At 43.4% G+C, this 14,352-nt stretch overlaps 1 protein-coding gene across 1 annotated transcript; it reads right to left on the reverse strand.

The window, feature by feature from the left end:
- Positions 1 to 10,526: 10,526 nt before the first annotated feature.
- LOC108271698 (kelch-like protein 10) lies at positions 10,527 to 13,311 on the reverse strand. The gene has a single exon (XM_047158701.2). The coding sequence runs from the start codon at positions 13,219 to 13,221 to the stop codon at positions 11,737 to 11,739; it is 1,485 nt and encodes a 494-aa protein (XP_047014657.1). The 5' UTR covers positions 13,222 to 13,311; the 3' UTR covers positions 10,527 to 11,736.
- Between the last annotated feature and the right edge of the window lie 1,041 nt (positions 13,312 to 14,352).

A 14,352-nucleotide genomic window follows, 5' to 3' on the forward strand; every position in this document is an offset into this window, starting at 1 on the left:
CGTGGAACATCAAATTTAACCTGCGTGGAGAAGTCTTGATTTACATCTATGAACTGATAACGATCAGTCAAATAAGACCTGAGCCAGGAGAGGACTGTTCCCTTAATGCCAACAACATTTTCTAATCTATCAAGGAGAATAGTATGATCTATAGTATCAAAAGTTGCACTAAGGTCAAGTAACACAAGCAGCGAGACACAACCCTGATCAGAGACCAGTAGTAGGTCATTTACTACTTTAACCAATGCTGTCTCTGTGCTATGATGAGGTCTAAATCCTGACTGATACATTTCATGAATGTTATTCCTATCTAAATACGAGCATAACTGCTTTGCTACAACCTTTTCTAAAATCTTAGAGATGAAAGGGAGATTTGATATTGGTCTATAGCTGGACAATTGAGACAGGTCAAGGTCAAGTTTTTTTAATCTGGGGTTTAATAACTGCAAATTTAAGTGATTTAGGTACATAGCCAGTGCTAAGGGAATAATTTATTATATTTAAAAGCGGTTCAATTACTCCAGGACAAATCTGTTTAAAGAAACATGTAGGTAAAGGATAGGCTATGCAAGTTGATGAATTTGATTCAATTCAATTCAATTCAATTCAATTCAATTTTATTTGTATAGCGCTTTTTACAATAGACATTGTCTCAAAGCAGCTTTACAGAAATATCAACATGAATTTGCTGAAGAGATTAATGTAGCTAGTTCAGTCTCTCTAAGGGGAGTAAAACATTCTAAACGTTGATCTGATATTGCTATATTATCATCTACAGGGTTAGTTATAATACTGTCTGGCTTTAATTTTATAGCCTGAATTTCACATCTAATATTTTCAACTTTACCAATAAAAAATCCATGAAATCTTCACTGCTATGTAATGACTGAGTGCTTCATTCTATAAAGATTTTTATTCCTAATTAGTTTTGCTACTGTGTTGAATAGAAATCTAGAATGTTTTTTTTTTATCTCCTATTAAGGTGGAGAGAGGGACTTTTGTAGCATCGCTAAGAGATTTTCTATAGTTCAGTAGACTCTCCTTCCATTTGTGGATCAAATTACTGTCCACTTTTATTTTACCATTATGTATTCAAATCTTTTCAGTGAATAGTAATTGTACTTACGGTCAATCTGCCAAAGCTTTGTAGCAGCAAAAGCACCACACGGAACCAGTGAGTGAGAAAAAGCAAAGGTCCATTTATTTGTTCCAGCACATGAGATCCAAACAGTTTGAGATATCCCAAAAGTGATCTGAAAATACTAAAGTGGGGCTCTCCTTTTATACAGTTTCTGCTATGAGCCTCCACCCCATTGGTTTATTTTTTTTAATTTTCACTTTTCCCAATACCCTTAGGATTGCCCCAGCCTAGTGTGGTTTTTTAAAAATTCACTTCCCCTTTTCCTATACTCTTAAAACTTGCTTCCCCTTCCTTATATCATTTGGTCTCCGATTGTTGAACTACGAGGATCACTGCGGCCAATTTTGAAACCTGAACATGGGTAAGTTCTTTGTTTTATGTTGCTGGGTGTCACAATTGTATTGCCTTACTTTTTCTGCCAGTACTGCCCGTTTTTTCACTTGTGTGTGTGTGTGTGTGTGCTCATGTGCCTCGCCATATGTTTTGTTTTGCTATTTCTAGCCAAGTGTATGCGTCCCATGGGTCTATGCCAAATGGAGTGACTCTTTCCTATATGTTTCTCTGCAGCTCACAGTCACGGATATGGTTTCCTGTTTTCTGCCCTAGAGGGACTGGAGGGTTTTGATCTCAATAGTAGATACCAGCTGTCTCACTTATTTGCGGCACATGCCCTTTTGGTCGATGTTCTGCGCTCTCCATCTGAAACTTCCACTTTACTCCTCCCCTGAGATACCGGCTTAGTCCAGCCACTATTGGTGTTGATGCTTCAACCCAAACAGATTTTGTTCCTTATACACGTTCCACTCGCTCTACTGGCTACTCAGGTTTTGATGACAACAGGTTCCACTCTGATGGCGACTCTGCTTCTTCCATTTCCTACAGGCCTACCAGTCCCTCCTTTTCTGATGCACTGTTGAGCCCTACCTCTTCCCCTGGGCGCACCCATTACTACCAGCCTTTCTTTCCTTACTGCTGTGCCTCTTCTCCCTCCTACTCTCCTACCAGTCCCTCTTTCTCACAATAAACATTTCTTACCTCCATATCCTTGTGTCCTGTCTTTTATGCATTTTCACCACAACATTCCCTCCTCTGAGGCTTTGGAGAAAGCCTCACTCATACCTACTCAGTTTAACGGGTACCTTTGTACAAAGTGATTCTGGCGCACCTCCCGTCCATTTTTGGTCATCTGTCGGAGGATTATTCCTACATACCCGTAATGCCTTCGCGCACCTTCATAACCATCTGGCCCTCCATCTCCCTCGCTAGTAACCTCTATACTACATTTGCCGGGGTAGTCCCTTAACAGGTGTTGATGCACTGTGGGCAGTCTCTCTAAGGCTGTACGGCTGGGGGCTTCATAATGAATGGGCAATTGGAGAATGGGTCGTAACACTCCATGCTGCTTCTGACCAGGACCTGTATATATATATATATATATATGTACTCACCTATAGACTATTACTTGTGCACCTGATTAAGTGCAAGATTAATTAAGTAGATTAATATGCTGGGTTAAATGCGATTAGATGTCGTACTTTGTAAATGTGATACTGTGTGGTTTAGTGGCTCCCGTGTCTCCAGGTTTTTGACCAGGCTCATTTAGCCTATGGTCTTGTATCCCTGGGATGCGTTAGTACTCGACTGCCCTTCTTAAATCATTAATCTGTGCATTCAGGAGTGGATGAAAAAACCTTCAAGTCAGGAAAAATTCCCACCCTGCCAACACCTTGGTGCTCGACAACATACACAATATTTTAGCCTGAATACACACACAGATGTCCTGAAATCTACTCGTTCTTTTTCATCACATCATTTCATACTGAGTCCCGTGTTTCCTGGCAGTGATTGACTGTTCATGCAGGTTGTCTTCGACCCAGATGCTTTGCGCATCGTAGAGGGCTGCCCTTGGGGAGAGGTTAGGCTAGCACTTACACCCAGGGCATGGCTCATCACCTCTTCTTATTCAACTAAAAGAAACAGGGTTTCTGTTTAAACAACACAGGGTTAGTGTGAGTATGTGCACTTCGTGGAGTGGACCCACGGGGTCTGACCCCCCGTTGATTCCATGAGCGCCTTTATCCTCCGGCTTCCTAGTCTGGCTTTTCACACTGGCTTTTACAGCTTGATCTTTCTTAATTCTTTGGGTATTTATGTACAAATACAGCTTTCCTTAACCGTTTTCTTTGTTCTGTCCATTGCCACGCTGTTTCGCTTTTTCTCTATCTTGAGGTTCACCCGTGGTTCATATAGTTACCTCTCTGTCCTGCGGTTCACCCGCGGTTTCCGTTTCGTCACTATACGTGTGTATGACAGCAGGCTCGTAAGCAGGCTCGTAAGTGCACGTGCATTTAAACACCACCCCCGGTTGAGGCGGTGACGCCTCACCCATAACGATGTATTGCCCAGATGTATTGCCAGCAGGCGAGGAAGGAGATGAAGAGAAGTAGAACGAGTACCGCCGCTCCCATGCGGGCAAGGGAAGCCATCCAATCCCCGGAAAGTATCCAGGACAGCCAGGTGATAAAGGGGGGAGAGTGTCCAAAGCCGGTGTTGGCCACTTGTTCTTTTTGTAATGCCTATAGGTGGGCCAGCACCTTGGCAAGGGCCCCCTGGGCACCCATGTGGACTGGGATGGCCGCACAGCACTCTGGACCGATCATAGTGCAGACCCCCTCCTCTGGGGCTCTCATCTGGTCGAGGACGAAACGATTTTGAGCTGCCATGAGTGACGTTGCGTGAAGTTGGTCCCGGAGCAGGCCTAGTGCGCCCAGAGTATAGTTGATGAAACGCTGCTGGTTGTGCCATATATAATTGATCCAAGCCGTGTTACGATTAAACTGAATGGCCGGATTTTTCCACATTATAGAGCGTGGTGCTGTAGTACGCTATAGCTCGTTTTCCCACACCCTGTTGCTGTTGGGTCAACACTGCTGACGTGTATCCTTTTTTCTCTGAAACATACAGGTGGAATGGTTTACTATAATCGGGATTGGCGAGAGCTGGAGCCGAGGCTAGTGCAGTTTTTATATCCATGAAAGCTGCTTCCCCCTCAGGTGTGCAGTCTAAACCAGCATTTGGTTGTGTATGGTCTGCAGCCTTAATCATATCCCTTAAAGGTTGGACCCTAAGGGCAAACTCACATACCCATGGGTGACTGAACCCAGCCCTCCCTAGGAAGGCCATCATCTGATGAACTGTTTTTGGCTTTGGGGCCCTGCTAATAGCTTCTCCATGCTTGGGTGCTATGGTGCGGCTTTCCCTCTCTAGGACTCGTCCCAGGTATTCTACTTTGGTTTTGCAAAATTGCAGTTTCTCCCTACTCACTTTGTGTCCATTATCTGCCAATAGTCTCAATACTTTCAATGAGTCCTGTCGACACTGTTCCTTTGAGGTACTGCAGATCAAAAGATCATCGACGTACTGTAACACTGTGCTTTGGCACTCCAGGGTAGCTAGATCGTGGGCTAACACTTGATTGAATATGGACGGGCTTTCACAATATCCCTGCGGGAGACAGGTATATGTGTACTGTTTTCCTTCATACGTGAAGGCAAACAGGTGTTGCAAGCTGGGGTGCAGGGGTACGCTGAAAAATGCAGAGCACAGGTCTATAACTGTGTACCATTTGGTCCCCTTGGGGATATTGGACAACAGTGTATGGGGGTCTGGCACTATCGGTGTTTCTGGCTCCACCACTTGGTTGACTGCGCGCAGGTCGTGAACCAGCCTCCATTTGTCTGAGTCTGGTTTTTTTACTGGGAAGATGGGCGTATTACAGGGGCTCCTAGTGGGGATTAGGACCCCCGCCTTCAATAAGCCTTGTACGGTAGACTTTATGCCTTCCCTAGCCTGTACTGAGAGGGGATATTGTCGCTGATAGGGCAATCTCGCATGTTCCTTTATCTTTATTTTGGCCAACCTGGCTGACTTTACCAATCCCACATCTGTCGCGTGTTTGGTCTACAATTGTTCAGGGACATCCCGCAACAGGGTCTCGTTCTCCAACTCTTCTTCTGACTCTGTTATTGTCATTTGTTTAACCGCATCAGTCGCCTACCTGCATATTTCAAGGCTTCCTGCAACTGTTGCGTCGATGGCCGCTATTGAGATACGTGTGTACTTTCCGTCTGGTGAAACATGCAAGTATTGGTTCTGAGTGGGTTTCCATTTCCTCATCTCTCTAGCCTGCTTCACCACTGGCCCTAAATCTCTTGACCCAAACCCTTCCTGAGAGCTGCTTCCTTTTCTTGGTACCAGTTCATTATTTTGTCTGGGAGTTTGACCATAGCGGCCACCCCCTGGGGCCCGCAAATTACGTCTTGTGTTTTGATCTCCATCCTGTGGCCTTGTTCCATTTCTTCCCAGAGCTGTGCATATTCTCGGTCGTGCCCTCCTTTGTCATACTTAATTGTGCAGTGTAGAGGCATGTCTGCTTCTGTACACTGTGGTCGCATGTACTGTAGCCATGGTCTCCATTCCTGGTACTTTTTCCACACTTCCGCTTGGTGTAAGTCTGGTATCTCCAACCAATACACCTTGTCCAGCTCTTGTAAGGTTCTTCCGACTTTGTGCATGACTACATATTGTATGGCCCTAGTCTTGGGGAACGTTACCCATATCCCGGTTGCTTCGCATCGTATTTGTGCACTTAGTTTGCATAGAGTGTCACGCCCCAATAGGTTGACAGGTGCCCCCGGAGCGTACAGGAGCGGGGCTTGAATCATTATTCCATCCAGTGTTAGTTCTTGAGGCTCAGTAAATCGTAAGGTCTGCACTTTTCCTGAGAAGTCCATTGTTGTATCGCCTTACTTGAAAGGGGGAGCTGCGAGCCTTCTTTCCCAATACCTGAATATATGGCTCCAGTGTCGATCATAAAGGGTGTGCGGAGCATGTTTCCTACTGTCACTGTTATTGTTGGTTCCTGTTCGGGGTGCAGTGTGGTGGTGTACTGCATAAGCTCTCCCCCCCTTGCTCCCCACATGGGCCATACATTTGGCCTCCAGTGGGCACGGGGGCTTGGGGCTGCCAAGGCGGCTGCATCCTATTGCTCTCCTGCATCGTGTGAGGCACTCTGGATCCCAATACTTGTCCTCGTCTCTCTGCCCTGTCTACCCTGTCTCCCCAGGTTGGTTTCGGGAGATATGGGCAGTTCCTTCTTATGTGTCTTGGATCACCACATTCCCAGCATCCCTCGGTCTGCATGTTCACTTGTGGCAGGAACCTGCCTCTTCCATATCCTCTCCCTCTTCCCCAAAAAGGCTGTTCTGCTTGTATTGGAGGTCCTGTGGGGTACATGTAATCATGCGGGCCCGGCTGCATCATTGCTGACCCCTGCATCACCTGCATTTGGGGATACCCTTGGGATTCGGGCACCCGCATCCCTACAGCTGTATCGGGAGGGGTCGTTGGCTGAGCAGGTATCACCAAGGCTGCCTGCTTGACATTCTCTTTTTTCCTCTCTTTCTCATCTTGTTTGGTTCTGGTTATTTCCCCGAGTTGAGCTTTATACAGCTGGGTCAGCAGGGTTTCAGTGGCATCTATGGCCTCTTTTTTCAGCTTTCTGTACTGCTCCACATGATGCGTTATGTGTGCCATAAAGGTGGTCCATTCCATCGAGCTTAGCCCCACCACCTCTTCGAGCTTCTTCTGTACCTCTTCTGGCAGAGCGTTTTTCAATAACATTTTAAATAGTCCCACACTCGCTGCCGAGGAGTCCCATTTTGCTCCTGTTTCGTTTCTCCATTTGTCCTGAAAACTCTGTACGAACGTCATTACGTTTTCATCTTCTTGTAGCTTGACAACTTCCAACTTTCCCGGGTCCATCTTGGGAGGGTATATCGTTCGTATGGCGTTCCATATGGCCGTTCTGTAGCCTCCAAATGGGACGGGATCAGCCTGTGGGTTGTCCGTCACATCTTCTATGTCAGCTGTTTTTAGTATTTCCTCTGCGAGTCCTTTCCCCGCGGTCTGGCAGAGGATTGCTTTTATGTCACCAAGAGCCAGGTGCTGTCCTGCTGTTTTTTCTTCGAACTGCGTGATCCACCTTTGTCCTCCCTCACACATGCTGGGTAGCCTTTGTATTAACCCTGTTAGATCCATAAAATTCCATGGTGTGTATTGCAGTGACTTTCCTTTAACCATCAGGGGGCATTGGGAGTACGACTTCTCTCTGCTTAAGCTGAGTGTGGACTGTTTCCCTTTATCTCTCCTAAGTAGAACGCTCGCTTGGTACTTGGGGGGGGGGGGGGGGGGGCTTTAAGTAGTCTCTGTTTCTCAATTTTCTCCCTGCTCCGTTGCCTCTTTCCTCATGTGCGGTTATCTGGTCCTGCTCATCCTCGCTACTTTCTTTTCCCCTTTTTCTTCCTCCGGTCCCCCTTCCTCCTTCATTCCCTCGTCCAAATCTATCAGATTCTGGTGGGGGTCCATATGTCTTTCCTTTGTGGTTCATGCGTGTATCGAGGTTAGGATTCTGGTGGTCTCTTTCAGCCTCTCTATCTGTTGGCCAGTGGATTGGTTCAGTGTCTTCAGTGTCTCAGTATATGGCCCTGGGAGTCTGTAAATAATAATTAGTGGAATTGACTTATTTTTTGTGACTACATAAGTTATACTGGAATAAAGAATTTCAAAAGAATTAAATTTATGACTAGGTTTTTGTGTGACGCCTAGATTTTGACTATGGATGAGACTAACACGTCCTCCTCTACCAGTTGAATGAGGCTGATGTACATAACTGTATCCAGGAGGACTGGCTTCATTTAATGCTCTGTACTCGTTTGGTTTAATCCAAGTTTCTGTTAAACACATTAAATTACATTCCTGATCAGTAATGATGTCATTAACAGATGCTGTTAAGAGCCTTAGACACAAGAGATCTAATGTTTAATAGTCCTAGCTTCAGATTAAAGGTGCTGGATGTGCATTCAGTATGATCTAATTTTATGTTAATTAGGTTACTAAAACAAACATTCCTAAATTTTTAATGTATCTGTATAGCTCGGGGAACAGACACAGTCTCTATAGTATGTACTACATGTGTTGAACTATTAATTGAACATTGCATGTGATGAAAGTTGTTATTGTAGGAAGATGTACTTATGGTAGGCAGTCACTTGGTGTGTAGCATCTTGGAGATGTTGTCAGACAACTGTTCCCTCTGAGGCTACTGGGGTGCAGGCCATCAGGACGAAACAACCTAGGACGCTCCCAGAACAGATTCCAGTTATTAACAAACAGCAGATTCTGTTCATTACACCAGTGGTTTTTAAAGTGGGGGCCGCCAGGGGGGCCTCAACAATTTGGTGTAAAAAATAAATAAATACATGATATATATATATATATATATATATATATATATATATATATATATATATATATATATATCGTCTGGTCTGACGGAGAGGGGCGAAGCGGTTCCTGGTTGGGATCTCGAACACCGGAGGTGGAGATGTCCTCGCCCGGGGTATGGCTGTCACCTTTCGCTGCTGGTGCACCCAAGGTCCGTGGTGTGTCGGCGCCGGTGTGACGGAGACCTTGGCTGGAAAAGTCTTGGGTGCACGGTCCCAGTACATTGAGAAACACATGGCATAGAGCTGGGAGTGGTAATACCACACTGACTGCTTACCTTGGATGTGTAGGCAGAAACACAAGATGTTTCCAGCACGGTTCTTTGCTCCAGCAACTGGGCCTGCTTGTCAAGTAGGTCACGGATCTGTTTCTCCACATCCTCCCGTTCCAGCAGCACCATGTGCCCTTTCAGCGAGTCCTCATCTGCACTCAAAAGCAGAGAAACAACCGACATATTTGCTTGAAAAAACAGTGGTAAATGAGATAAATGTGAAATGTAAACAAGGCTAGCGGTAAGGTGATGCTAGCGGGCTACAAGCTAGTCGCAGATATTTGTAAGAACCAATAAAACTTAGCAACAGCGCAACGTTACGATTGTTTTATATAAAGTAGTATCAGTGATATTTGTAAACATTGTATAGATTAAAAAAAAGTATCATTTTAAAGTATAGAGATTAGAAGAAAATAGCATCAGCTCGAGGGACACTGCTTCCTGCGACACTTCCTGCTTCCTGCGACACCAAATTCAGACCTGCGACACATTCAGATCCGGTAACTCCCTGAGAGTTTTGATAGGCCGTGGTAAGAGCTGCAATATGAACAAACACTGAGCTGCAATATGAACATCAAAAACAGAATACATCTTTATGTGACAAACTGTCATGCATCTGACCTATGAATATTCACAAAAATAGCACAAAGCACTCATACAGAACGCACAGGGGTGGACACCAGTAATGAATCCATCTCTGTGAAAACTCCACTGCCATCTAGGCCATTGAATGTCTGGTTACCCTGTGGAGTAGGGTGAATGTCCACCTCATTCATAAAAGTCATACATATCAGAAAATAGTAAACTTTCAATCTCAATGGTTAATATTCAAACAAGAGCTCATAAAGACTGTGGAAAGGTATTTTTGGTATTTTTTTTATGATACTCACTTATTTAGTACATGTGTAGTACTGGAAACTCATGAAAAACAGTTTTTTTCTGAATTATCCCTCAGAATTAACACACTGAGGCACACAGCAATAAAGTGAAGAGCAGATTTAATGTCTTTAGTAAGAAAACCTTCTCTGTTAAATGATTAAAATACTCATTCTGATGACAAACAACTTCTTAACAAGTCACATAAAGCACTTCTCTCAGAAAGCGGCGCTGAACCGGCAGCAGTAACTCTTAGTCCCTGAGGTAAAACAGACAGCGCCATCTTGTGTAACTATCCGCCATCTTGTGTAACTAACCGACTGAACTTCAGCTAGCACCAAGCTAGTGTTAATATGTTCACTGAGAACTTAAAAAGGATACCGAAAATCAGCTATTTACAACTTCAGACAAAATGCTGTGATTTAAAGACGAAATGTCCATTTTAAGCTCATGTTGCTAAAATTCCTGCTGTGCTAAACTAATCTGTTCAGTAGCATGTTAGCTAGAAAGCTAACATTTTTGTGGGGGAAATGGGTGTAAAAATAAAAACAAAAAGATCCACAGGAAGAAGTAAACCTTGAACTTTAACATTTAGATTTTACTCAAAAGAAGTATCTGCTCTCTACATCACAGCTTATATAATTTTCAGTAGATTTAATCTTAGGCCTAACTGCTAGTTAGCTGACATCTCTTTAAACCGTATAGCTGAAGTGCTGTTTAACGATTTAATTTAATTAAACTACATAACAGATTTATAACTATGTGTAAAGATAAAGAGAAAAAACTTTACTTGCCTTGAGTTGGTGCCCCCCTGTGGGGGAAGGGCAACTCTCAGCTCCTAACCTACACGTATTTATTAAACGCGATTTCAACCACATATTAGCAAAGAAGGGATTGCGACTTCAGAATCTTTTATTCAGGTATATAAAATAAACAACATTTTTACACATCATGGAAATGCCTAGAGTATAATCTATTTAACAATCCATTCATATATAACACAAACATACCAGTTCAAGATATAGCCTATACAATAATATCCAACAAGGTTAAGGGACAATATCTGCGCATGAGCGTGCTTAGCTTCGTATGTTTTGGTATGGGCAGTTTCATATGCAAGAGATTTCTTATTCCCATAAAAAATTAAATAAAAATAAATCTTAATGAACAATGAACAATCACAACTAGATATATTTCTTTGAAATTACATAGCAGTAACTTCATTAATCAGTTTTTTTCGCATCATTTCAAAATAATATAGCATTTCAAGAATGTTAACATTGTTCAAGCTTCTTTTCTACATATATTTGACGTCGATGATTTTTTTTCGTCATGATCAAGCCTCTTTTCGACTAATTGTAGCTTTCATTTAAATGGCATGGGTTCACCTGACTTCGTCGAAAGCGCGTTTGTGTTTGCTGGGTATTAAACAGAATGTGGATCTGCTGGTATTAATGCTGCACTCCGTTGTACTCAAGCTTATTTTTCTGTACTCGAAAGTACAGAACCAATTTTCCAGCATTCCGATCTAAAGGCATTCTGATCTAAAAGCATTCCGGCTCAGCTCGGAAATAATGGTGGATACTCAGAGCAAGGTCATATTTGAGTTTGATAAACATATTAATAAGATCTACATTAATTATTCCTGTGATGTACAGAGAGAAATGATGCATAATCTTCGTCCCCTGTCTTCATCTTTGCTTGTAAAAATGATCCGTTACCGTGATTTTATCATGTTAGTGATTTACGTTAGTGAATTACGTCACAAACCTAAACTTATGACACAAAATCTACATGTCAACAAAGTCCAGTTTCATCACATAGAAAATAACATGAAGGGAATTCTGTTTAGCGTTGACCATGTGAGCACTGCCATGTCGTTGTGTCATGCAGGTGTGAGTGTGTGTGTGTGAGATCTCAGGACGGTGGACGTTAACTTTTCTATCGCACTTTGGACATTGTGGTTTTATGAGTTTCAGTACAACGACTTGCAGCATAAGAGAGTAAACAAAAGGAAATTCAGTAGTTTCACTGCTTCAGAATGTTTAATTTTATTCTCAAGAACAAAAGGATGCTGATGAAGGGAGAGGTTTATTTGTATGCCTCAGATGTTGGCAGGAGGTGTGAGGTAGCCCCTGGTGCTCCATGAACTCTGAGGGACTCCGTAGGCATTGTCTCGGGGCGCCACGTACTCGGCCATGTTGGGTAAACCAGACAGCACACAGCAGCTCAGACCACTGCGGGAAATCCCCAAGTTTTTGACTGCATGCCATTCAGAAGTCTCCTGATCATAACACTCCACTTCATCCATGATGGTAGTGCCATTCTCTCCTCCAGCAACAAACAGGAGATTGTCCAGCACCTCAATGCCGAAGTTGCTACGCTGGTTGTTCATGGCTGGACCTTTTCTCCACATGTTGGTTTGAGGATTATACACCTCCACATCACTTAGCTGATTATTACCATCATATCCCCCGACAGCGTAAACCTGTCCTCCGTACGCGACCACACCCAGTCCACTCCTTCTGATCATCATGGGGGGGATGAGGGTCCACACTCCCGTCTGAGGACTGTAATACTCCCCCGTGAACAAACGCTCGCTCCCGTTCAACCCTCCGCATATGTACACTTTGCCGTTAAGTACTGTAGCGCTTGCTTTGCTCCTTTGTTCGTGCATCGGTGTGATCATGCTCCACTTATTATTCTCAGGTTCATATCGCTCAACCGTATTCAGACTTTGGACACCATCAAATCCTCCCATCGCATAGATATGACCATCCAGTACACACACGCTCACGTAACACCGGCAAGAGTGCATGGGGCTCACCTGAGCCCAGGTTCTGGTGATAGGGTCAAACCTTCTCACACTGCTGAAGTAATTCACCCAGTCGAATCCTCCAATGCAGTACACGAAGCCATTCAGATACACCGTCCCGTGACAGGCCCGTGGACTCTCATCATTGCACGTGACGCATACCCAGCGTGCCGCTCGCATATCATATGCTTCTATGGCATTGGTATGATTCCTGCGGCCCCAGCCACCAATGGCCAGCAGAACAGCACCGGGCAGGCGGAGTCTCGTGAGATCAGAGCTGAGAGAAAGGCTCGGGTTGAGGTCATCGATGCCCATCAGAACGCTGGTGACGATCGGCTTACATGTCATGTTGTCCATCACTAAAATGTTGTTGCTCACATTGTTCATAAGGTAATCGTGCGTTAGTAGCCCCAGACGGACCTTGGGCAGTAACACTCCTATGTGCGCTTTCCGTTTCCATGGTGCATGTTTGATCCATTGTAAGACGGCCTCGAACACCACGCTCTCCTGTTTCACGTTCAGTTCGTCCTTCTCGATGATCTCGCTCAGCTGCTCGACCGTCAGGTCCAGGAACTCCTCAGAGAGACGCACCATCTCCTCAAAGTTGTGCAAGATAAACCAGAAGGCCTGCTGCTTCAACTTCTCACAGAAGGAGTACTGAGCAAAACGCCAGATGTTAATGCAGTTCTTGGGACACAGCCGAGACTTCAGGAATGCACAGCACTCGTTCACCAGGCTGCTCACCATTCCCTTCTCTTCTTTCTGTTTACTCATGTTCTGTCCAGTATGTCTATGCAGGTCAGAGCTATTGAATGTACAGCTTTCATCTGAATGTGGATTGTGTTGATGCAGCTTTTCAATTCAGAATGTTCAGATTCCGGATTTCAGAATAATAACGGCTCATGATTCTAATTCTAATTCTGTAACCACTGATACATTCAGGATGCAGTGAACCTGACAGAAACCTGCAGTTCAGGATCAGTCTCTGTGAAATGCTTTAAAAACGGCATTAAATCCTGCGCATGTCCAAAATGCATGCGTCCAGCATAAAGAACCATTTATTTTCCTGGAAAAAACTCACCTCCCAGGGTGAATTTCCCAAATGGAATTAATTATTCATTAAAATGATTAAATATTGTTGATGAAATAGTTAATAACGTCTGCATGTTTATATATTTGTTTGTTTGTTTAATAGCTTTATAGATAGATAGAGAGAGAGAGGTATATTCATACAGATAAACATTACCTTTCCAGCTTTTTGGTGAGGAAAGTAATTAAACTTGTCCACTTTAAGTAACCTTTTAAAACATTTAGCCATTTTACACCAGAAATAAATTCTGCACTGATGAACACTGCTATAAGTTTTGATGCCATGACATTTTAAATGAAATGCTAATAATGTTCTTTACTTAGTGTGGCCTACATATGTTTTATTACAGATATTATTTTATTACCAAAAGTGTCATAGGATATTTTATATCATTACACTACACACTCTAAATAACACTTTTTTTCCTGCTGTTGAGAGAATTAAGGATGAAGATTTCTAACAAGTTAGATGAATAAATATTTGATCCAAAGAGAGGTGTAGAAAGGAACAATTTCTCAATGTTCTGTCAGAATCATGACCACGTGTCCTGAAATTATTTATTGCTATGGATTAAATTTAGATTATTTCCAGGGTAGAGCGGTTTCCCAGGAGGTTAAACCAGTGTTTTATAGAAATTTGGGTTCTTCTTTACCAGTTCAATAGATTAATCTTTTTAACCAGCTACACTTTGATCCATGACTATGATTTTTGTATATGCCCTAATAAACACACTGATCTCATGGGATCATGTCCTGTCCCTTCACCTCTAAACGACACATTTTTTACCCACACAGACACACACACACACACACACA

This window comes from Ictalurus punctatus, chromosome 11, assembly GCF_001660625.3.
Source record: "Ictalurus punctatus breed USDA103 chromosome 11, Coco_2.0, whole genome shotgun sequence".
Taxonomy (NCBI): Eukaryota; Metazoa; Chordata; class Actinopteri; order Siluriformes; family Ictaluridae; genus Ictalurus; species Ictalurus punctatus.